This window comes from Gavialis gangeticus, unplaced genomic scaffold (genome assembly GCF_001723915.1).
Source record: "Gavialis gangeticus isolate Ggan-Ray unplaced genomic scaffold, GavGan_comp1, whole genome shotgun sequence".
In the NCBI taxonomy this organism is placed as follows: Eukaryota; Metazoa; Chordata; order Crocodylia; family Gavialidae; genus Gavialis; species Gavialis gangeticus.
The window spans coordinates 1,710,160-1,735,163 of NW_017729031.1; the positions used below are offsets into that span (position 1 = coordinate 1,710,160).

The window sequence follows — 25,004 nt, forward strand, 5'->3', positions numbered from 1 at the left end:
GTGGGCAGTGGAGTCCCCCAGGGCTCAGTCCTTGGGCCCGTGCTGTTCAATCTCTTTATCAGTGATTTGGACAATGGGGTGAAAAGCAACCTGTTTAAATTCGCTGATGATACCAAAATTTGGGGTGAGGTGAGCATGCTAGTAGGGAAGGAAAGACTGCAGCAAGACCTGGATGGGTTGCAGGGGTGGGCTAACAAAATCAGGATGCATTTCAATACTGACAAGTGCAGGGTGATGCACTTGGGCAGTAGTAACCAGCAGCACACTTATAAGATGGGAAACTCCCTTCTTGAGAGCATGGAGGCAGAAAGGGATCTTGGAGTCATTATTGGCTCCAAGATGAACATGGGCCGACAATGTGAGGTCACGGTTGGCAGGGCTAACCGGACCTTGTTGTGCATCCACAGGTGCATTTCAAGTAGGGCCAAGGAGGTGATCCTCCCCCTCTACATGACACTGATCAGGCCACAGCTGGAGTACTGTGTCCAGTTCTGTGCACCACACTTCAGGAGGGATGTGGACAACTTTGAGAGGGTCTAGAGGAGGGCCACCCACATGATCCGGGGACAACAGGGCAGACCCTACAATGAGGGTCCTGAACCTGTTTAGCCTTCACAAGAGAAGGCTGAGGGAGGACCTGGTGACCATCTATGAACTAACTAGGGGGGAGCAGAAGGGTTTGGGAGAGACCTTGTTTCCCCGAGCGCCCCCTGGCATAACAAGGAATAACAGCCACAAGTTGTTGGAGAGTATGTTTAGATTAGACATCCGTAAGAACTACTTCACAGTCAGGGCGGCTAGGATCTGGAACCAACTTCCAAGGGAAGTGGTGCTGGCTCCTACCCTGGGGGTCTTTAAGAAGAGGCTTGATGCCTACCTGGCTGGAGTCATCTCAGTCCAGTTTTTTCTCCTGCCCAGGCAGGGGATCGGACTTGAAGATCTGAAGATCTACAAGGTCCCTTCCGACCCTACTTCTATGATTCTAAGAAGTGGTGACTCATTTTATTTGACTCAGTCTGTTATTTTATCTTTGTTGATCCTTAATCTTCCTGATTTGGCAAATGAGGATAGGCAGTACATTCTAGGTTTTTAAAAGGTGGTTAGTTGCTAGTTAGAAATAGCAATGCCTTTATGAACACTCTAGTTGCTTGGGGCATTTGGGGACTAGTTTGTAGGGCTGACATACTGTCTGTTCAGTAAATTTAATCAATCAAACTTTGCATTCTAGCCTCCTATGACCTTGTACGTGCCTTTAACTGAAGGTCTCAAAACACTGCCTATCAGACTTACAGGAGTCCTCATACTATTGTTCAGAAAAGTCTCTGAGACAGATTTATAAAGCTGCTATAGGGAGCTCAATTCACTTATCTCCCCTTGACTTAGCCTCCAGGTCTCAATGCCAAAGTGAAACTGCAGTTCTGTAATCATAACTTTGATTTTTTTCTCCTCTAATCCATGATCATGTGGTGGTGGTGACAGGGATTGTCATTTTCATTTGCTACTCTCCCAAATGGCACAATATAAAGGCGAAAAGTGGTACCTCACTACCAACTGGATTCATTCTGTCCAATCCCCTTGCCCTCTGAAACTGTAGATTAATTTTTTGACTAAGTCAGAGAAGAAATGGATTTGGATTAGTATTGAGACAGTATGCCTGTGGTTTTGAAGGTTCAGGTTTGTGATGGACTATGTGTGTGGTAACAACAGACACAATTTATCCATAGTGTCTACACTGAGGGCACATATACCTCCCTTAGAAAGTGGGTCTATTGAAGAAACTCTCAGCTCAAGTAATATTTCTGTCTCTTAAACTTGGCTGATTGTTTGTTACTAGTATTTTAGAGTTGAACATGGACCCAAAATAAGGGACCCATTCTCAGATGTACCAGGATTTCTTATCCAAGATGGCATGTCTTTTGCTTAGGAAAAATGTATATCTCCAGCTGTACTAACCTGAGTAAACTATTTCATTTCATTGTCATCCCTCCTGTTAATCCTCTCAAATGGCTTTTTATTTAAGTAAACATGGCCTTGAGCAATACACAGATGGCCACATTTGCAAGCAGCTCCAAAGGGTTATAAATAGTTCTCGAATTATTAATTCTCCATTTATTCTGTGTCATCCACTTTGTGATGAATATTTAATTTTCTAAGGAAATGGTTCCACAGTAGGGCTCAAAATCTAAGGGTTGCAAACACAAATGTCATACACTTCTTGACATTTTTCTTCTGTTTGGTAATTCTGCAGACATAATCCCGTCATAGGAAGTAACATTGTGGAACCCATCTGTTAAAGTTATGTTATTACAGACAAGGGGCTATTTACTTTAACTGCTTGATGTTATGTGCCTGTTGCTTTCAGAGGTTCACTAAGCATATGCTGGCTTTTGTGGTGCAGCTGGGCTGAGAGACAGCAGGAAGTGCTATCCAGGGATTCCTGTATGTTCCTAAGGGAGTGAATGCTGTCCAGAATGAATCATAATGCTTGATTCACTGTCATGGTGATACTAATATTTCCCTTGCAGATATGATGTTGTTACAAAATTGACCAAGTGACAGATGCAACAGAGGCCAGTTATGGTATGATTCTCTTAATTAATATTATGTGTTATAAAAGTAGCTCCTTTTCTGACCTGCAGACAAACCCTAAAACATATGATAAGTCAAATCTCATCTCTCCTCACTTTTTACTTCATGCTTAGGGAAATCTCCAGCTGACTGGGTTGGTGATTTTTGCTTCAGCAAGCATAACAGGATTTGGCCTTATGACTGAAAAACAAAAAAATGAATAGAAAGGTATAGTTTATCCTCACCCTCATAAAAGTCATAGGTGCACATTGTATGACCAATCATCGTTGGGAAGTCATGGATCTCTTTGCTGCAGTTCAGTAGTTCCTCAGCAAGGTCTTTATCAAGTTCAGTGCTTCGTACAACTACATTATCCAGTATTATCTGCTCAAACTGAGGCTTGAAAAATGAATCCAGTGCAGTGTCTGTTATTACAACAGATCCAGGTTCAATGCCTACAGAAGCAGAGACAAGAATGAGAAAGAATGGTTAGTGCTACATGGTATTTATACCCTAATGATAACTGGAACATTTTTTATAAATATGAATAGCTATCAGTAACACAATATATAGGTGAGAACAATTCAAACACAAAATAATGGTTAATACATTATTCATGTAAGAATAATCAATATCTCAGTCTTGTGACATCAGTGACAGTAACACAGCTCAGCATCTCCCAGGAATGGATCCTAAATGTTTAGATAGTTTCATACTAATTTGCATCACTAATAAATATAAACCAGAAAATATATGTGCACTAACAGAAGATAGCAGGCTATTATGGGAATATGTTGGACAAAGGATATTTATTAATTTTGATAAGTTCATAGAACAAGGAAAGCTCATGTGCATGAGAGATTCAGAAACTAATGGCAATTTAAAAAAACCCCCATTCTGTGTCCAATGATAATTTCCTGGACTACATCATAGAATTATAGAATATGAGGGTTGGAAGGGACCTCAGGAGGTCATCAGTCCAAATCCCTGCTCAAAGCATGACCAGCCCCAACTAGATCATCCCACCCAAAGCTTTGTCTAACCCAGTCTTGAAAACCTTGATGAGGATGGAGATTCCACCACCTCTCTGGGTAACCTGTTCCAGTGTTTTACTACCCTCCTAGGGTTAAAATTCTTTCTAATATCTAATGTAAACTTCCTGAGCTGCAACTTCAGACTGTTGCTCCTTGTTCTGTTGTCCGCCACCACTGAGCACAGTCTAGCTCCATCCTCTTTTGAAACCCCCTTCAGGTAGTTGCAGGCTGCTATTAAATTCCCTCTTGGTCTTCTCTTCTCTGGACTCAGTAAGCCCAGTTCCCTCAGCCTGTCTTCATAAGTCCTGTCCCCCAGCCCCCTCACCATTTTTGTTGCCCTCCATTTTTGTTGGACCCTCTCCAATTTGTCCACATCCTTTCTGTAGTGGGGGGCCCAAAACTGAACACAGTACTTCAGATATGGTTTCACCAGTGCTGAACAGAGAGGAAGAATCACTTCCCTCCACCTACTGGCAACACACCTACAAATGCAGCCCCGGATGCCATTAGCCTTCTTGGCAACAAGAGCACACTGCTGGCTCATATTCAGCTTACTGTCCATTATAAACCCCAGGTCCTTTTCTACAGAGCTGCTGCCCAGCCAGTCAACCCCCAGCTTGTACTAATGCATGGGATTATTCCATCCCAAGTGCAGATCTTTGCATTTGTCTTTGTTGAACCTCATGAGATTCTTTTTGGCTCAGTCCTCTGATTTGTCTCAGTCACTCTGAATCCTAGCCCTACCCTCCAGTATATCTACTACTCCCCCCAATTTTGTGTCATCTGCAGACTTGCTGAGGGTGCACTCTATGCCATCTTCCAGGTTGTTGATGAAGGCATTGAACCAGCCTCAGGACTAACTCTTGGGGCACTCCACTTAATACTGGTTGCCAACTAGACATGGAGCCATTGATTACTGCTCTCTGAGCCCAATGCTCCAGGCAGTTTTCTGTCCTTCTTACAGTCCATTCATTCAGCCCATACTTCCTTAGCTTGCCTGAAAGAATGTTGTGGGAGACCATGTGGCAGGGCACCTTTGGTGCCTACCACTTTAAGGGCCTGAGCAGGCTGTGAGGTAGCCTGCAGATAACTGGAGAACCAATCAGGCGGTAACATGACAGCCAGCAGGCCACCTCATTGGAGCTGGGCTGTGGAGTCTCAGCATAAGAGCAGGTCCTGAGAGACAAAGCCAGCAGTTGTTGCAGGGATGCTGCCATGGCAACATCACCAGCCTGAGATCTGCTGCTCCCAGGTACACCTTCAGGTAAAGGGCAAGACCTATGGGGATGGAAGAGGTTCCTCATCCTGGGGAATGACCTAAACTACACCTTGCTGGGGTTGGATGGTGTGGTGGGGCTGCTGGTGATGGGGCAACCCTCAGGAAATGCCACACTAGTGCCTAACTAGTGAACGGCAAGTATGCGGTGCCAGAAAGCCTCAGCCCCTGCTGCCTTGTGGGTACCCCATGGAGGCAAAAGGCTAAGGGAGCACACCTTAACAGAAAAGCATCAGGCTTGGGCAAGATCATGGAGGCCAGGAGGGCCCAAGGTCCAAGACCTGAATGAGTGAGACCTAATGACAGACCTGGAGAGGAGTGAGGTCCAGGCACATAGACACCTGAGGCCTGAGTGGGCCATAGACTGAGAGTGAAGTCCAGGCATGTTTACAGAGACACCTAAGACCTAAGGGGTGTAAGGCCCTGCAGCCCCAGTGAGGGGGTAGAGTAGTGACCCCAATGAGGGGTAGAGTGTGAGGGGCTAGAAGCCTGTAGAGAGGCATAGAGCCCAGAGTGGGAGTAGAGGCCCCAGTGAGGGGGCATGCAGCCAAGGTAAGTATCCGGATGCCTGAGGCTGACTTTGGGCCAGAGGCCGAGTGTGGCTCAGCAATGGAGCTGAGGGAGTAATAGTGGATAGTTTGGGCCAGTGGCCTAGTGAAGCCCAGCAATGTGGCTGGGAGAGCTAGGAGTACTTTGGGTGCCCTTTGCAAGACATGGGACATGGTAAAGAGGAGGTTGGAGCTGTGTATAGCATCCTTGGCATGAGGGCATTAAATGGACAGCCTCCCACTTAGAAACATCTATTTATTAAGGCATGGAGGGAGAGTTAGTTTGGCAGACTGCCCTGGACAGGTGGGCAGGCCAGTACTGTGACTGGCCCTCGGGATGGCCCCCTTTCACAGACTGTATCAAAAGCCTTTTCTAAAATCAAGGTATACCACATCCATGCATCCATCTCTCTGCAGCCACAGAACAAGTCATCTCATCATAGAAGGCAGTCAGGTTGGTCAGGCGTGACTTGCCCCAGTAAATCCATACTGACTGTTCCTAAACACCTTTTTCTCTCCCAAATGCTTAGAAATGGATTCCTTAAGGATCTGCTCCATGATTTTTCCAAGGACTGAGGTGAGGCTGACTGGTTTGTAGTTCCCTAGATCCTCCTTTTTCCCTTTCTTAAATATGGGTACTATGTTTGCTCTCTTCCAATCATCTGGGACCTCTCCTGATCACCATGAGTTTTCAAAGATGATGGCCAGTGCTCTGCAATCACATCACATCACATCAGCCAACTCCGTCAGCACCCTCGGGTGCATCCCATCTGGCCTCATTTCTACATGGACAGCTTTTCTACATAGTCCTAACCTGTTTTATGACCACTGTTGACTGTTTACCTCCTCCCCAAACTGTGCTGCCCAGTGCAGTAGTCCGGGAGCTGACCTTGCCTGTGAAGACTGAGGCAAAAAAGCCATTGAGCAGTTTAGCCTTCTCTGCATCCTCTGTTACAAGGTTGCCTTCCTCATTCAGTAAGGGATTAACACTTTCCCTGATCCTCCTCTTGCTACTGACATACTTGTAGAAACACTTCTTGTTCCCCTTCACATCCCTTGCTAGCTGCAACTCCAGTTGCACTTTGGCCTTCCTGACTTCATCCCTGCATGCCCGAGCAATGCTCTTATATTCTTCCCTAGTTATTTGTCCAAGTTTTCACTTCTTATAAGCTTCCTTTTTGTGATTTAATTTACAGAGGAGTTCCCTGCTAAGCCCAGCTGGTCTTCTGCCAAGTCTTGCTAGTGTTCCTACACATCAGGATTGTTTGTTCCTGCACCCTCAGTAAGGTTTATTTCAAGTTCAGCTATCTATCCTAGACTCCTCTCCCCCTCTGACTGGCTTCCCAGGGGATCCTCCCCAGAGTTCCCTGAGTGAGTCGAAATCTGCTTTTCTGAAGTCCAGGATCCTTACTCTGCTGCTCTCCATCCTTCCTTTCCTCAGGATCCTGAACTCAATCATCTCGTGGTCACTGCTGCCCAAGTTGCCATCTACTGTACTACATTTCCCACCAATGCTTCCTTGTTTGTAAGTAGCAGGTCAAGAAGAGCATTGCCTCTAGTTGGCCACTCCAGTACTTGCACCAGGAAATTGTCCCCAGTACTCTCTGTATTGTCCCCCAAAACTTCCTGGATTGCCTGCACCACTGCTCTATTGCCCTCCCAGCAAATGTCAGGGTGATTGAAGTCCCCCATAAGAACCAGGATGTGTGATTGGGAAACTTCCACTAGCTGTTTGAAGAAAGCCTCATCTACCATTTCCTCCTGGTCTGGTGGTTGATTTCAGAACCCCACCATGACATCACCCGTGTTGCTCTCCCTTCTGTCACTAACCCAAAGACTCTGAATAGGCATATCTCCAGCTTCATACTGGAGCTCTAAGCAGTCATATGGCTCTCTTATATAAAATCCTTCCTGTCTCTTTCCCAGACAGTTTGTACCTATCCATGACCGTGCCCCAGTCATGTGAACTCTCCCACCAAGTCTGTTATTCCAATCGCATCATAGTTCCATGACTGTGCAAGGATTTCCAGTTCTTCCTGCTTGTTTCCCAGGGTCTGTGCATTTGTGTACAGGCACCTGTAGTAACTAGTTGATTGCCCTGATTTTTCAGAAAGTATGAGAGCACCTCTCCTGTTGTCCCTTCCTGCTTGCTCTTTTTCCAGGTCTCCTGGTTCCCCACTTACCTCAGGGCTTTGGTCTCCATCCCCCAGCCAACCTAGTTTAAAGACCTCCTCACTAGGTTAGCGAGGCTGTCTGCGAAAATGCTCTTCCCTGTCTTCATCAGGTGGGTCCCATCTCTTCCCAGCAATCCTTCTTCTTGGAAGAATATCCCATGGTTGAAGAAGCCAAAGTCCTGCTGGCGACACCACCTGCACAGCCAGGTGTTGATCTGCAGGATGCACTTGCTCCTGCCAGGGCCCTTTTCCTTGACCGAAAGGATTGACAATACCACAACCTGAGCACATCACTTCTCTGTGTAGTCAAAGACAAGCTATGGGGGTGTTTGACAACGCTGCCAACAGTGTTCCTGGCCGCTGTGTAGTTTTCTTATTTGTTGCATGTGCATGGGCAACCATTTTGCTATTGGTTTCTGAAGCCCTGTGAGGAGAGATTGAGGGACCTGGAACTCTTCAGCCTCAGCAAGAGAAGCCTGAGAGGTGATCTTGGTGGCTGTCTACAAATTCATTGGGGCGCGGGGGAAGCAGCAAGGAATAGGAGATGCTCTGTTTACCAGGGCACCCCTTGAAGTAACTAGGAGCAACAACCACAAGCTGATGGAGAGCAGATTTAGGTTAGACATCAGGAAGAAACTTTTTATGGTAAGAGTTGCCAGAATCTGGAATGGCCTTCCAAGAGAGGTGGTGCTCTCCCATACCTTGGGGGTCTTTAAGAGGAGGCTAGATATGCACCTGGCTGGAGTCATCTGGCCCCAGCTCTCTTTCCTGCCCAGGGCAGAGGGTCGGACTTGGTGATCCACTGAAGTTCCTTCTGACTGAAACATCTATGAATCTATGAAATATCCTTGTAGCTATTGGTTTGTATGTACCTTGACTTAGGGTGAAAGGAAAGGCATATTTAATGTTATTTCCCACTGTATATCTTAAGACCTGTATTGCTAAAAGACAAAATAAGTTCTTGTGCTTTAGCTAATTCAGTAGAAGCTTGTGGTTTCTGAGCATGCTGTTCTGCACCTGCCATGACATTCTGCCTGACCTTTGTGCACATGTGCAGCGGAGTGAGAACGGTGACGTTCTAAGCACTGACAGGTCAGATAAAATACATGGTGTTTTTTCATAGATCTGAGCCTGAAGTGCTTATGCAAACACAACTCTCAGGGGAGGCCATAGAACATTTGCCAGAATCCAGGCCAAGCAGGCCTTCTGTCCAGTGTACAATGATGCCAATTCTTTTTTGAAGGTTCATATGAATTCATATTTTTCTAAATTCCAGGTCATGGAGTAGCCCCATTGCAAAGAAGGAATTCTGTTGGTGCCCTGTCCTCAATGAGTTCTTCATAGTTTTTACTTTCATTCTTAAACTGTAACCTCCCTGGAACAAGAACTGTCTCTCTAATCCCAATCCTGATGAGGACCTTAAATACTAATATGCTAGATAACTATTTTTATTCTAACTGAAAGACGTTCCATTATGGCTTAAAAATGTGAGTGCATTGAGAGATTTCAGAAAGTTGGAGCAAATCCCGTCAGGTGGTTTGGATTGTTCAGATATTTTAGATCTCGAGATCATCATGTGTTATGAGAATGTGTGCTTCTGCTATGCCAGGCATTACAAATGTGCTGTTTGGTGACCTGAAATAAAATATACTGTTGCTTTGGTATTTGAAAACCTGAACAAATATGAAAAGCTCATAATTACATGACTGATTGCCTGGATAGGTTGGATTAACATCCTTCTTGTCTGTCAGTAGCAAAACTGGTCACTCACCTAAGCCCCCAGAAGTACCGATGCGTATAATAGTAACACCCCGGCATTTTGCATGGTGTAGTAATTTGATTAATTCATGAAGCATAATAGAAATAGAAGGAATGCCCATCCCATGCTATTGAGAGAAAAAGAAATAAAAACATCATTAATCATCATTTTTGTTTAAACTTATTTATTTACCTCAAAAATACCTCATAATTATACTATATAGGTGGAGGTATCCTGCTTCAGTGAAGTCAGTGGAATTTTTTTTCTGTGAGCAAAGCATGAGCCCACAGAACATTATTCTGGGTTGGGTTGGGGTGGGATCACATCAGTGTCAGGCCCTCTGAATTATGTTCTGAGGCCCCTCCTCCTGCCATAGCACCAGGAAGAGTAATACAACTAATCATTTCCTGTCTGCTCCTATTATGCCCACTCTGAGCACTCCTACAGGGATGAACAACATGGAGAGAAGCCCACAGGAATAAATGGCAAGAGGATGAGCATCCATTTTGGCTCTCATTTCGCTCTGGTTATCCTAGGGAGTGATGCCACACAACAAGCCTTTTTTGGAAGTGACTTTCTTTTATTCTATGGACAGTGCCTGGTACTCTGATTTCTTCTGTGGTTCGCTAGGGCTTCTGTGGTGGTCATCATAATTAAGAGGCCATAAACCCACCCTGAACTGTTTCTACCTCAGGGAGCAACAAACACATTAAGTTCAGTGTCTTTCCTGCACGTCAGCACTTACATTGCCCTAAGCCCCAAATAGCTGATGGTGGCAGGATCAGCTCAGGGGTGCATATCCTGTGACAGTTTTTCTGGCAGTATGAATGGAACTTTTCTATACCCAACTGAACCTTGATTGCTAATTCACCCTCTCAAGCCACTGGCAACTATCACAAGGTAAATACACCCAGGCTATTTCCATCCTCTGTCTTTTCCAGTAGATGAATTATCAGAATATAACAGAAATTCTCATTGGTCCATAAATGTATGACCATGTACTTCCATATTTCATGCTTCTTCAATTATTGCAGGTCTTTGAGTATAATATTCTGATTCTCCTCTGTATTGGAAATGCCTCCTATATTTGCTTAATCAGCAAACTTCATTAGCGTGCTCTTTATTAGCACATTTTTGAGGAAGTATTACTAATGACATTTTAGTATCATTTAAAAAATATTCCCATGACCAACTCCACTGGTAACCTCCTTCCAGCCTCAGAGTTCCTTTTCAGCACAATATATTGATGTCTCCCTTCAGCCAATTCCTTATCCAATTTACAAGTCTTGTATTAATTCCTGTCTTTTCTGGCTTAACTAAGAATTTCACGGTAATGCCATAATAAATGTTTTACTGAAATCCAGTTAAATTAGAATCACTGTGTTTCCCATGTCTAGAAAATCAATCTGTTATGACCTGCCTTTGGAAAATCCATGTTGCATTTTATACCATAGCCCATTTACTGACATGTCTTTAATTATTCTTTCCTTCACCATTTTGTTTTAAAGCCTTGAATACTACTTAGATCAGACTAACAGGTCTATAGTTGACTGGATTGGTTCTGTGCCTTTTTGAAACATAGTCCTGGCAGATGTTACAGTTATGATGCAATTAACATGTGAATCATGCCATAAATAGCAACACTGCTACATGGTAAAGTCAATGTGTACTGCAATAGTATAGCAAATGAGCCACATAGATGATCAGAGTTTGGTTATGGCTTTGTGGCTTATTTGTAACCGGCCTCAGCTGAACATGTGGTATAAGGGGGCTCAGGATCCTCACTCTTAGCTGAGCATTGATCTGGCATGAGAAAGCCCCAGGATCTGAGACCACCCTTGTCTGATCAGACGGTTCTGACTGGGAGCAGTTCTGGGTCCCATACCTGGCTGCTTCCTGTCTGATCCCAGGAGGAAGATGGGAAAGGTACCATGAGTGTGACATTGGGAAGCATCACCCCATTGTTGGGCCCATGGCATCCCAGGCTTTTAAAAAGTAGGCAGACACCTGGAAATCTCAGCTTTCTAAAGTTTTCAGGGTATCCATGGAAGCTGGAGAGTGGGGAGCTCCCTGCTCTCCAGCTTCAGGCACTGCTTCATGATACATGCCGATGGCTAGAAAATTATATTTAAAGGTTTGCTTTTAAGAATTGGCTTGTAGGTAAAATACATATACATTAGAGCAGGGGTTCTCAATGTTTATGTGCCCAAGGGCACATTCGAATTTAAAAGAAAAAGCAGCAGGCACCAATATGACAGCACTTTTTGTTGGAATAATGATTTTTACTGATCATGAAAATGCACTCAGGCACCTAAATAAACCTCAGGGGGTGCCATGGCACCTGCAGGCACTGTGTTGGGAACTGCTACATTAGAGCAGTTGGTTCAGGGGGACTGCAAGGGTTAATTGGTTTCAAAGAGCCTATTTGTGACAAAGTGTCATTCAAGGCCCACTGTGTCTGAAGTAGACACAGGCTGGGAAATTGAAGACATGTAGCACACTGTTCCATAACATGAAATAAGGTGGTATTAGGTCTCAGTGCCCAACTGCAGAGCCCCTGGGATTTCTGGTTTTGGTGGACAGACCAAATTAAGGCACTGGTAAATAACCAAACTAAGATGTGTGCATATGATGGGTTTGTGAAACAAGGGAATATGTTGACAGAACAGAATGTGGACAGTATGAAAACCACAGAACCGATCATTGATGCCCAGAGATGAAGAGTCATCAGAGGGGACAAAGGATACAAAAGGAGGAGCAGCAAAGGGTCCCAGAGTGGGGAACCCAAGGCCACCATGGACAGAGGGCACACCACCAATCTGTCTTGTCTACCCCACAGGAAGAGGTGGGTTTTGGCCCTTTACCTCCAGGCTGCTGACTGCTGACATTCAAGAAAGAACCACAGGGTGAAGCTCGTGTACTGGCCAGATGTACCTTCCATACGTGACAGCCCTAGGACTGGCAGATATAGAATTGTTTGCTTTGCCTGCATTGTTTTTATCTGCTATCACTGTGTATCAATAAAATTAGCCTGTTATCGAATGGAGAAGTCATGGTCAGTCTGAAGGTTTGGGTCCACCTGGAACAATGTATCTGGGCCATAAAACTGACACATGGCTGCAGCTGGGCTGTCCAGCCTAGGGCCCAGCCAAGGGCAGTACTGCATCTGTCCCTGATCCCTGCAACCTACTGGCAGGTGTGTTGTTTAAAAGTCCCCTGTTGCTGGGAACCAGGAATCAGGAAGCTTCTCCCCAGTGCTTGGGTCCAACTGCCTGGGAAGGTTTAAAGAGTACAGTTGCAGCCCTGCTGCAGTCATGTTTTTTGTTTTTGTTTTTTGTTTTTGTTTTTTGTTTTGTTTTTAAGTCCCTATGCGCCAGGACCCAGTGTGGAGCTAGAGAGCCGGTGGCTCCTGGCTCCTCAGCTGCTGCTCCCATGTTGCCCTGGGACCTTAAAGTGGCTTTGCACTTGAGGTACAGGCACATTTTTCAAAAGTCTGCAGGTGCTGGGAATGAGAGACTGGGGCCCAGTCCCTGGGTTCCGGCACTTGGGGAACTTTGAAAACATGGCAGTTGCCATGTAATTGGGATCCAACTAATTTTATGTCATATCCCAAAGTTGTGACTCCTGACATGCACATGTGACATGGTAGGGCACACAGTTGTTAGGAACTGGCACAAAATCAGTCAGATCCCAATTGCATGAATAAATTAACATCTACCAGGGGCCAGAGGTACCCTATTTTGCTATTCTCCAGTTTTCAGGTAACAATTTTTGACTTGACAGATTTATTAAGAACCCTTCCCATCTGCTTTCCTACCTATCACATGACATCCTTTTGTGTCCTAGTTCTTTCAGCATTCTAGGCTGGAATTTTCTGGTCTCCTGATTGGAACACATTGAGTGAGTTTTGCTTCCACCATGGATATGGTAAGTTCTAGTTCCATATGAGTGTTTCCTTTAGCAGCCCCTAGGGTCAACAGGGTCATACTTTCTGAAAACTGAGCCAAAGTATTTATTGAGCCTTTGGGCTATCCCTTGATTATTTTTTATTTCTACCTCATCCTCACTGTTTAGCTGTACAGCTTCTTTGTAGCTTGTTCTCATTTTATTCATACTACTGAAGGTCCTTTGCTTTCTGTTTTAATCACCTTTGCAAAGCCTAACAGCTTGATTTTGGCTATTCTTTCTTTATCTCAACATTTCCTAATATTTTTTTCTCCTTTTTTCTGTCTCATGTGCATTCTCTGCTTTTTCCTACTATTCTTTTTGAAGTGGCTATCCTTTTTGAGACAATTAGGGCTGAAAACCTTCCCTATACTTTTTTCTGAAGTTCTAGATAGTTTTCACAGCTTTGATTTAAATAAATGTCACACCTCCTCCATATTCAAATCCCTGAACCCTTCAATACAGTTGACATCACTAGCTCCTTTAATGTATCAAGAATTATCCTTTTGAAATAAAAAGCCTATTTTCTTGTTTAAATCTCAGTTGATTTCTTCTGAATCAACTTGTGATCACTTGCACTGAGGTTATTTTCTACAACCACTGCTGACCTTATCACTTAGCATTGCCTCTTATTGTTTCAGGGATGTTTGGTAAAGAAAGCTATTGGCTACTACATCCAGGAATAAGTGGGGCTTACCACTAATAGTAGTGGTATCTGTGGGCTTGTCTACATTTGGGAGCTTCTGCTGCTATGATTGAACCTCCATAACTATGTTGGGGAAAGTTCCCTCACAGAGACAGCATATATCAGAGGAAGGTATTTTTCTCCTGGCACAGCTGTACTCAAATGACAGAAGCTAACCTGGTAGAAGCCCTCTTCTGTTGGCATAACAACATCCGTATCAGGGCTTTTGCAGGCATAGCTATGTTGAATAACGTGTGCACTTTCACACCCTTAGCCAACATAGCTGTCAGCAACATGTCCATAGTACAGACCAAACTTTTATATCTGGGAAGTTAGTTTTCCATCATGGTACAATTACTAATAGTATTTATCTATGAAATAATATGATAGCTCTCTATTCACATCCAAATCTTGTGCTGGGGTCTACAGCAGACCCTTACCATCTCCCCAGGAGAACCACTTCACTAAAGTGAGTTTGGCTCAGATTCTCTAGTGAACAGGCTCTCCCTTCTTTTTTATAATCTGTCAGGTTATTCATGTATAGCCATTTCCCATGTCCTGATTTGCTATTCTGCCATGTTTGTTAGTCCTTCGATATCATTTTACATGTCCTGCACAACTAGTTCTAATTCCTTTATTTTATTTCCAAGTCTCCTGGCATTAGTTTATAAACATCTGAGTTGTTTTTCACTGATATAATCCCTTTTCTAGATTACACTACCATATTTACCCATATATGACAACCCTAAATATAAGATGATTCCCCCCTGTCCCTCTCCTCCAAATTAGAGTCTATACATGGAAACATTTTCCCTACTGTAGCAGAGGGAGGGGTGCAAATTCAAGGTTAACTTCCAAAAATTTGATTTTATATCTGGAAAATTAAAACAAATTTGATGCCAACAGCCCCAAGCGCTGTCCCCAGCAGGAATAAACAACAAGCAGCAGCCATGGTTCAGTGATGTGTCCTACTGCATGTGGGCCAGGGAGGAAGCCAGGGGCTGGTGGAGGATGGTGCCAACAGGGAACAGAGCAAGACAGCTGTTTGTCTGACCTTTCAGGTAGTCCCTTTGTTTTCTGTGCTATGCCAACTTGTTTCCCCTGCAGCTCCTTTCCCCATTTCTTCCTATCAGATGCTGCTTTCCCTGAGCACGTGGAAGTGAGCGGCAAATCTGAAAACACTGATCTAGAAATACACATATCTATAGTAATTTACACATAACGAAATTACTACAGGTACTCATAGACTTGCTTCATCCAGAATTGATGCAGTGTACCCTTTTTTAAACTGCTGCATGTTTTTAGCACAGGTACTCCATAAAATATACTTTTAAACAGCACTTCTGTACCAACTTCTAGATAGTACAAACTATGCATGATATTAGCCCAAAGCCAAAGGCTCTTGATTTACCATACAGCTGGTTGGGCTGAGACCCATCAGAGTCAAAAGGGTTCCAAGCCATGGTGATCCCACAGCCCAGCACTGATAAGTATCTGTGTGTACTCCAGCTACTCCCCACAAAGAAGCCATGTGCTAATTAGCCCCCACTCATGACTGGATCCAGGTGTTCTTGTCATGAGTCCTGGGATTCTCCAAAAAATTATATTCAGATGAAGTGCCGGGCAACCTGGTGTGGCTCCATCTCATGGCGAGTGGGGCCGCACTAATCATATGTGACAGGCTGAGGCAGTGGGTATCAGAGGTATTCTGGGTAAGCTGTTTTGGGCCCCATTCAGTGATATTCTCCAGACATTTAAGGCTGGTTGTAGCAGGAGTACCACTATCAGAGCCTCTTCGGATGTGGCTCCACCCTCCTGTAATGCGCCAACCGTCTGCTTACTCGCTTGCCACACCTTGATCTTATTTGATTAATAGATTGTTGTAATCAGTTGGAGGCTGCCCATTTCTACGCACCCCGATGACAGGGGGCGCTACCTGCGGCTCCTTTTCCTCCCCTGCACTGCAGCCCAAGCCTCGCAGATGGTGCTGATGTGATCTGACCTGGGCCCTGTTATGTCTTGGCCCTCCTTTTGCTCTCGGGGCTCCCCACTCCCCCTCTCTCTCTCTCGGGGCTCCTCGCTGCCTCCTTCACTCTAGGGCTGGGGCCAATGCACCCCACCAAGATGCTGTGCCCTCTCAGGTTCCAGGACTCCCACGTTACCATGGAGTCCCTATGAGGCCTCCTCCAACCCCTAATAGCCTCACCTGGTCCCCCGGTAAACAGTAAGCACAAAGCCCCCAGGCTATAACATAAAACTAAACCGTCCAGTCAGACAACATTTGATCCCTACCGGGAAAAATACTCCAGCTTATGCAGTCAAATCCTTGCCCTTCTCTCTGCACTGGCTGAGCTCCCCAGTCCTTGGCTGCCAGAGGGGAACTGCCACCCTGGCCTCCTGCCTGGGTTTAAGAAGGGCTAAGCCCTGCCCCTTCCTGTCAGCAGGTTTCACTGGTTGCCCCAGCAACCAGCATCTGTGTTGCCCTGGTGACTGGCAGCTGCGCCTCCCCCTTCTCACCGCTAGGGGCCTCTCTTGAGCTGTCCCTGTTCTCAGGCGCAGGGCACCTAAGTGCTCTGCGACACACCTCCCCCCCCTTTTACTCCAGACTCACCGAGCCGAGTACTTCTTCGCCAGGTGTTCCATCCACCTGGGTTTCTCCTCTTGGCCGTTTCCTCCGGCACCCAGCCATTTAGGTATAGGAGGTGGAGGTTTTTAGGTGCCTCCTACTCGCCTTTTACCCAAGGCGCACCGTGTGGGATTTGTTGGGAGTAACCCACCACAGGTAGTCCCCCCACACTAGCCAACCTTGCTATGGTGCCACTTAGGCCGGTCTTTCCTCCCTGTTTTAAACATTCATAAGGATAGCCCTGGGTAGGGCGTGTCCCACTGATGAAGGCGGCAGGCACATTATCATCATCGTTGGGAGTCTGTCTCCCTGCCGATCCCCTGCCTTGTTCCAGTTGTCCTTCTCCAGGTCTTGGCTTTCCTTCTCCAGTTGCCCGCCTGACTGGCCCCCCCTGGGAGATCCCAGAATTGGAGGGGTCACTCGGCATCCTAGCAATGAGGTTAGGGCCTCTAAATATATGCCCCCTTCTTTCTTTCGTCGGGGGTCCCTCTGTTCCTTCTGGTCCCTCTTCTTCCTCGTACTGTCTTGAAAGAAAGTCAGCATTTCTATTCTGGGTTCCTGGGCAGTGTTCCACCTTAAAACAATACGGTTGAAGGCTAAGGGCCCACCTCATGAGTCTTGCATTATTAGTCTTCATACTCTGCAACCAGCGTAGGGGTGCGTGATTGGTGACCAACATGAACTTCCGCCCTAATAAATAGTACTGGAGTCTTTTGCTGGCCCATTTAATTGCTAGACGCTCTTTCTTAACTGTGGCATAATTCCGCTGTGGCGGGTGTAGCTTCCTACTTATGTAGGCTATAGGGTGCTCGTCTTCTTCTTCCCTTTGCACCAATACCACCCCGATGGCCACATCTGATGCATCGGTCTGCACCAGGAAACGTTTGTCAAAATTGGGTGTATATAAAAGTGGTTTTAAGCATAGCGCATCCTTCACCGCCTGGAATGCCTTCTCTGCCTCCAGTGTCCATCTTACTTTGGTTGGGGCCCCTGCATTTATCATCTCCGTTAACGGTACAACCACATCTGCAAAGTGAGGTACAAATTTCCTGTAATAACTGGCCAGCCCCAAGAAGGCCCTTACTTGTCTTTTGGTACGGGGTGCCTGATACCTCCGCAAAGCCTCCACTTTGCTCAGCAAAGGTTTCACCTTCCCTCTTCCTACTAGGAACCCCAGGTACTGCGTTTCCTCTTTTCCTATCGTACACTTCCTGGGATTGGCTGTCAGCCCCGCTGTCCTTAAGTTTTGCACTATGGCTCTCATCACGGCGAGGTGTTCATCCCAGCCCTCAGTATATATAATAATATCATTGATATATGCTGTGGCGTAACCCCCATGGGGAGACAACACTCTGACCATTAGCTGCTGGAACGTAGCCGCAGCTCCATGCAGCCCAAACAGCATGCGTCGGAACTGGAAGAGCCCCCACAGGGTGGCAAATGCTGTTTTTTCTTGATCCTCGGGTGCCACTGGGATCTGCCAGTAACCCTTTGTCAGGTCCAATGTGGAAATGTAGCGTGCCTGCCCAGTGTTTTCCACCAGTTCATCCACTCTGGCCATTGGATAAGCATCAAACTTGGCCTCTGCGTTTACCTTCCGATAATCGATGCAGAGACAGATTTTTCCATCGGACTTAGGTACCGCTACGATGGGGCTTCGCCTGTCACTGTGGGATTTGCATATTATACCTTGCTCTAGCATCATTGCCAGCTCGGCTTTTATCTGGCCCTGGAGTCGCTGGGGGATCTGTCTCCAACTCTCACATATCACCTAACCTGGAGGAGTTTTTATCCGGTGTACCACACCCTGAGCTTCCCCCGGGGTTCCCCGGAATACATCTTCAAATTCCTTGACTAGCTCAGAAGCCTGTGTCCTCTGTTCTTCTGGCAAGCGCAGGGCCAGCTCTACGTCATCCGATCCACTTTCCTTTGTTAACGTGGGTCCCAACTCTAGTTCCTCCGGATGAGGGGCTAAGTACATACACTCCCGGACCTCCCACTTCTTTAACATGTTGACGTGGTATATTTCCTTCTTTTTTTTCTTATCTATCTGGTGTACCTAATAGTCTATGGGCCCCACTCAGCGTATGATTTCATAGGGTCCCTGCCACCGGGCAAGCAACTTACTTTTGCTGTCCGGCAATAAGACCAACATGCGGTCCCCCATGTCAAACTCCCTTTCCCGGGCGCCTCGGTTGTAATGCTTTACTTGCCGTTGCTGGGCCTCCCTGAGGTTTCCTAAAACCAGGTTCCGAACCAATTCAAGGTGTTCCCGAAGTTGGATCACATATTGAATGATGTTTTGGTTGTTACTCTGTTGTTCTTCCCACCTCTCTTTAATTAGATCCAGGATTTCCCTTTGTTGCCGGCCGTATAATAATTCAAAAGGTGAAAACCCAGTGGAGGCCTGGGGTGCCTCTCGTACTGCAAACAATAAAGGAGGTATCATTCTGTCCCAATTTTGAGGGCTCTCTACCACAAACTTTCTTAGCATCTGTTTCAACGTCTGATTAAAACGTTCCACAAGCCCATCTGTCTGGGGATGATACACAGCTGTCTTCAGATGCTTAACCACCAAGGCTTTACTCGCTGCCTCAAACACACATGATGTAAAGTTTGTTCCCTGATCGGTTAGTAGTTCTTTAGGGAGTCCTACTCGGGAGAATATTTTCAAGAGTTCATTCGCCACATTTGGCGTGGACACTGTCCACATTTGCACAGCTTCCGGGTACCACGTTGCATAATCCAGTAAGACTAATATGTACTGGTTTCCTGTGCTACTTTGAGGGAGTGGCCTGACAATGTCTACTGCCACCCTCTCAAAGGGAACCTCTACCAGAGGCATCGGGACTAAAGGAGCTTTTGCGGGCTGCCTTGGGTTTGCTTTTTGGCAGACAGGACACGAAGCACAGTATCTCACAACTTCCCCCATCATACCTGGCCAATAAAACCTTGCTCGCATGCGTGCTTGTGTCTGTCCCGGCCTAGATGCCCACCCATGGGGAGCTCATGAGCCACCTTCAACAAAGTCCGTTGATACTGCCGCGGGATCAACAGCTGAGCAACTTCCTCTCCTTCTGGCTTCCCTTGCTTGATTCGATATAGGAGGCAGTTCCTCACCTCGAACCTTGGGGTTGTTCTTATCAGTTCCAGCCTCAATACCTCATTGTTTCTTCAAGCGAGGTGTTCCTGTAGCGCCCACCGAAAGTCTGTTTCTCAGCTTTGTTCCAGTTGAAAGTGTTCGTCTTCCCCCAGCTGGGAAATATCCACCCTCTGTCCCGCTTCCTCTTCGGGGGAGGGTTGCTCAGTTTCGCCCACGAACCCCTCTGCGGTCGCTTTACGCCTAATGCCAACTATTTCTTCTAACAACTCGGGACAGTCGCAGCCCAGTACCATGGGGTAGGGTAAATAGTCTGTGACCCCCACTAGCATCCGATGGGTCCTATTGCCCACTTGTAGGGTGACCCTCACCCTGTCAAAATCGAGGGGGTCCCTGCACCAACACTGCACCCTCACACAATCCACTCTTCTTATCTCCCTTGCCGGTAACACGTCGCTCTGCACCACGGTCTGTGCTGAGCCAGAGTCCAGCATAGCCACTACTTTTTTTTCCCTCTATGGTTGCTTCTACCACTGGTGCGGGCAGCTCATCTGCTGCCTCACGGCCAACTCGGGCTGCGTAGCTGCACATTCCTACCTGCACTGTTGGGCCGGGTTGGGTGTTTCCAATCACACTGGCTTGCAGGGTTGGTTGTCCTGCTGCTTGATCCTGTGGGCCTTGTACCGCTTGGTGTGGCTGACCCAAATCTTGTTTCCCCAACTCTGGGCCAGGGGTTAGCATCTGTCCTCTTTTTCCTCTCCACGTGGACCCAAAGGTTCTCTTCTTCATCCCGGCAAACCAGCGTCTAATAAAGCATACTGCCGTATAAAGCTTTCCCAGCCAATGCACCATTGTAGCAGGAGTACCACTATCGGAGCCTCTCCGGGTGTGGCTCCACCCTCCTGTAATGGGCCAACTGCCTGCTTACTCTTCTGCCACGCCTTGATCTTATTTGATTAATAGATTGTTGTAATCAGTTGGAGGCTGCCCATTTCTACACACCCCGATGACAGGGGGCGCTACCTGCGGCTCCTTTTCCTCCCCTACACTGCAGCCCAAGCCTCGCAGATGGTGCTGATGTGGTCTGACCTGGGTCCTGTTATGTCTTGGCCCTCGTTTTGCTCTCAGGGCTCCCTGCTCCCCCCCCCTCTCTCTTGGGGCTCCCTGCTGCCCCCTCTCTCTCTCTCGGGGCTCCTCGCTGCCCCCTTCACTCTAGGGCTGGGGCCAATGCGCCATAGGGCATACTTTTGTCTCATATTCAGCTTATTGTGCACTGTAGCCGCCAGGTCCTTTGCTGCAGAGCTGCTGCCCAGCCAGTTGGTCTACAGCTTGTACTAGTGCATGAGATTGTTCCATCCTAAGTACAGGACTTTGCACTTCTTCTTTTTGAACGTCATGAGATTTCTTTTGATGCAATTCTCCAATTTGTCAGGGTCTCTCTGAATCCTAGCCCTACCCTTCAGTGTATCTACTACTCCCCCAGCTTGCTAAAAATTGTAAGGGCAAAACTTCCCAAACCTTACTTATGACTTTTCAGTCTTTGAGCCATCTGCTGATCTTCATTATCATGCTATGCTTTGAAAGCCTGGAAGATTACCTGAGCCCTCCACTTCTTTCAGCATCTCCAGTCTGCCGATATCACTCTTAATTCAACTCTGTGGGAGTCAGTGTCATTTGTGAAGAATTATCAGGTTTTTTTTCCCTGATCTGATTTTTTTTTAATCTTCATGTGCACCTCTTATCCTTTATCCTGGAAGACAGCACACCCTTTCATTTCTAGATTGTCCCTGGTGACAACACTGCCAATCCTTCCCCCAAGGAAGCTATATATAAATGTTGTCCCAGTGTTGGTGTGAACCTCAGTTCCTCTCTTTTCTATTATGCCTTTTGTCTGCAGATTTCATGCATGGTTTCACTGAAAGTTGAGAGTGGACAAACAGAAATTTTGTCCTGAGCCTTCAGCAACAGTGATTATTTTTAATGGGTCATGAATGGATTTTAGATAAAACTTGCTAATTTTTCTTTCTACATGCATTAAAACCATGATAGAACTGATACAGAAATAAAACTAAAACTGGGGGTCTGACTTCAGAACTTGTCCCAGGGAATGAAAGTTTCTGTGGGTGCCACAGTTTGTATGCAATCATCTTGTTCCTCCTGAAGCATTGGTCTTTGGCTTTATCCATTGTCTCTTCCTCTCTTGTGGGTCTAGTCACCTCCCTGTCTGACTTCCTTCAGTTTCTATTTCCCTTTCTTGCTCTCCAGAGTAGTAACTCTACTTCTTGTTCCTCATTTTTATATCTCCTCTACCTTTCTTGTGGCCATGTACTTCCATAAGCCATGTTCACCATCAGGTCTCTTGTCCTCTTGTTCAGGTATCTAAAAATCTTGAGTTGTCCATGAAGTCTCCTTTCCTCTCTTCTCTTTCATGTCTCCAAATCCACATCTGAATTCCATCATTGTCTCTAGCTGTATTGATACTCCTTGGATCTTTTTCTTGCATGAGCTCTATCAGGAGATATTTCATGCATACATTGATTCTTTGTCAGGTACCCTCCCAAGAATATTGTACATTGTGCAGCTTCTGCATGCACTCAGCTTCCATGTATCCATCATTCTGTTCCACTGCTCCTCACTCAGTACCCATTATTGTCTTCTCTTCTTAGTCCCTACCTTTCAAGAAAAAAAAGGAAAATTCCCCATCCTCGCATACAAATGCCCCTTTTTCCTGCTCTCTGTTTGCAGACCCAATTACATTTTCAAAAACCTGAAGGAAGGTGCTTCCAAAAGGGCAGAGTTTATTTTAATGTAAGTACTATATTTCTTTTTCTGCCATGTTCTCCTTCCAGTTTTTGGTCATATAACCTGAGTCTTATGAAGTTTTGATTGTAGTTTACAATATAAATATATTATATTCCTATTTTTCTTCTACAACAGCCCGAATTCCTTGCCAGTACCTTTTAAAAAGTTGACTCTTATTAAAAAGACACAAGCCAGGGATGTTGCAAATATCCCTGGTATTTTTTTAACTTACTTGCATCTCTCAGCAATTCACAAAAAAATGTGGCATCTGTGATTTTGGCAAAAGCTCTCAGCAAAACATCCAAGAGGGAAGTTGTCAGAAGTTGAATCCTACTTACCATCCAGACCTGCAGTGTAGAGCATGCAGGGGAAAGTTGTCCTTTACCTAGCCCATGCTTAGACAGTAGTTTTTCTCAATACCTGCAAAGACCAACTACAATATCTGGGTCAGGGGACATAAAATAACAACAAATACCTTGGAATCATCAAGGTGTGTACTTTGGTAGCCCATGACCCTGAAATTATTACTGTTACCTTTCTTTCCTTTCTCTCTTTTTATTTTTTGCACAGCCACTTGTTATAGCTTGTCTTAGGCCTTGTCTATGCATACCCTAGCATTGGTTCAACAAATAGTTTTTTAACTTAGTAAAGTTAAATCTGTCCCAGCTGGTGTGTAGGCAAGGCCTTATACTGGGAACCCATTCTGCTAGTGACACACTTGTTACTAGAATTTAACCAGACAGAGCAATAGTAAATCTGTTCCCAGCTAATTGTCTTTTCTATATCTGTTTTTTAAGGGAGACAAGTGTGTCACTTCAGTCACACAAGTGGTCCAGTTGACTTCTCATGTGAGTGTAGTTCAAGGCTACTCTTCTGAGTGAAGTGACGTATGTATGTAAATGACTGATGGAGTGAGACCTTGGATTATAAACTCTTAGCAAACAAAAGCTGTCTTCATTTTTTTAAAATTTGTATAATGCCAAACATATTGCTGCACTTAACATGGTTCAATATGACATGATTCAAATATAAGACTCTTGTTATAAATCAGGGTCAGGCAATTATATTGGCTGGAGGGCTGCTTAATGAGTTTTGGTGAGCTGTTGAGGGCTGCAAGGATATCTCCACCCCTTGACAGGTGCCCTGCCCCCTGGTTGTCATCTTGGGACCAGAATTCCCTCCCCTAACCCCTGACCTTTGCCACCAGAAGAGCCTCCCCTTGATTCTGGATGTACTCCTTTTGGGTTTGCCATCTTCAAACCGGAAAAAAACAAATGATATACTAAAAATCAGACATCCACAATAACATACTTTAATTTTATTTAAAAAATACATTTTTGTCCTGATTTGTGTGTGTTTGCATCGTGTATATACAGGCGATTGCATAATAGCTCGAAATGAAGTCTTACTCTTGTATATTATGGGGGTGAATGGGTGGAGGGGTATAAGTGAGTGGATATAGGGTTTGTGGAGGGCTGTGGGTGTGTGTGTGGAAGTATGTGTGGATGTGGGTGAGTATGGGACATTTGTGAGGGGGATTTTATGGGGATGTGTGGTGTGGGTGGGTATGGGGTTTGTGGGGGCTGTGGGTTATGTGGAGGCAGAGGGTGGCTGAGGGTGTATGTCTGGAGGGGTGGGGTGGGGTGTGTGTGGGGAGTGTGGGTGCATGTGTGGTGAGGTATGTGTGTGGGGCTCCCCCCAGAGGCACTCGGTTGTGTGTGTACATGGGGGTGCATGTGAGGAGGGGTATGGGATTTGTGGGGGGGTTGCAGGTGAGTGCAGTGTTTGTGGGGTGTGTGACTGTGTGGGGGGAGGGTGTGGTTGTAGGACTTGTGGGGGAGGGTTTGTGGATATGTTCATGGGAGTTACCTCCCACCTATACCTCGCTGAGCCACTCAGCACATGCCTCTGCCCTACAACACCCTGGAGCCCATGCACACTGCAGCACTTCCCCACCACTGCCAACAGCCAGCGCACAGCCCCAGCCCTATCCCACACCTGCTCCAGAATCACCCTGGCAGGAGCTAATCAGCCAGAACGCACGCACACAGCCCTGACTTCAGCCTGCCCTGTGCCTGCTCCACACCGCCCTCCTGTGGCATGTCTTGCCACCCCCTGGGCATGCCCGTGGTTTGGGCAGGTCCATGGCTAGACTGCCTTTCTAGGCAGCCCAGGCAGCAATGGTTCCTTCTGGCTGCTGCCGCTGCTGGCCCCAACCCCGTGGTACTGGTAGGGACCCACGTGCACAGCCCCAACCTGGCCCACCCCACCCACCACCTGCTCCAGACTTGCCAGCACTGAGCAGTGGCAGCAGCAGTGACTGCTAGCAGAAATTGATCCTCAATGTAGGGGAAAAGCGGCCCCTCCCCCTTGCCACTGCTGGGTTGTTCCTGGTGTAGCTGCCTGGACCCTGTGCTGGGCTGCTCTGCATCTCCATTGCTGTCACCACCCCCTCTGGGCTCTTCAGCAGGGCAGTGGTGGCAGTGC

The 25,004-nt window shown here is 46.2% G+C and overlaps 1 protein-coding gene across 6 annotated transcripts in view; it reads right to left on the minus strand.

The window, feature by feature from the left end:
* UPP2 (uridine phosphorylase 2) overlaps positions 1 to 25,004 on the minus strand; it is a 70,013-nt gene that overhangs the window by 32,570 nt on the left and 12,439 nt on the right. For 5 of the 6 annotated variants that reach the window (XM_019522367.1, XM_019522366.1, XM_019522368.1 and 2 more), the window contains 2 exons: positions 9,372 to 9,486; positions 2,814 to 3,023 (listed from right to left, as the gene is read on the minus strand). In XM_019522367.1, coding sequence (XP_019377912.1) covers positions 2,814 to 3,023; positions 9,372 to 9,486 — 325 coding nt within the window. The remainder of the gene's footprint in view (positions 1 to 2,813; positions 3,024 to 9,371; positions 9,487 to 25,004) is intronic. The other variant, XM_019522372.1, reaches the window with a different exon arrangement.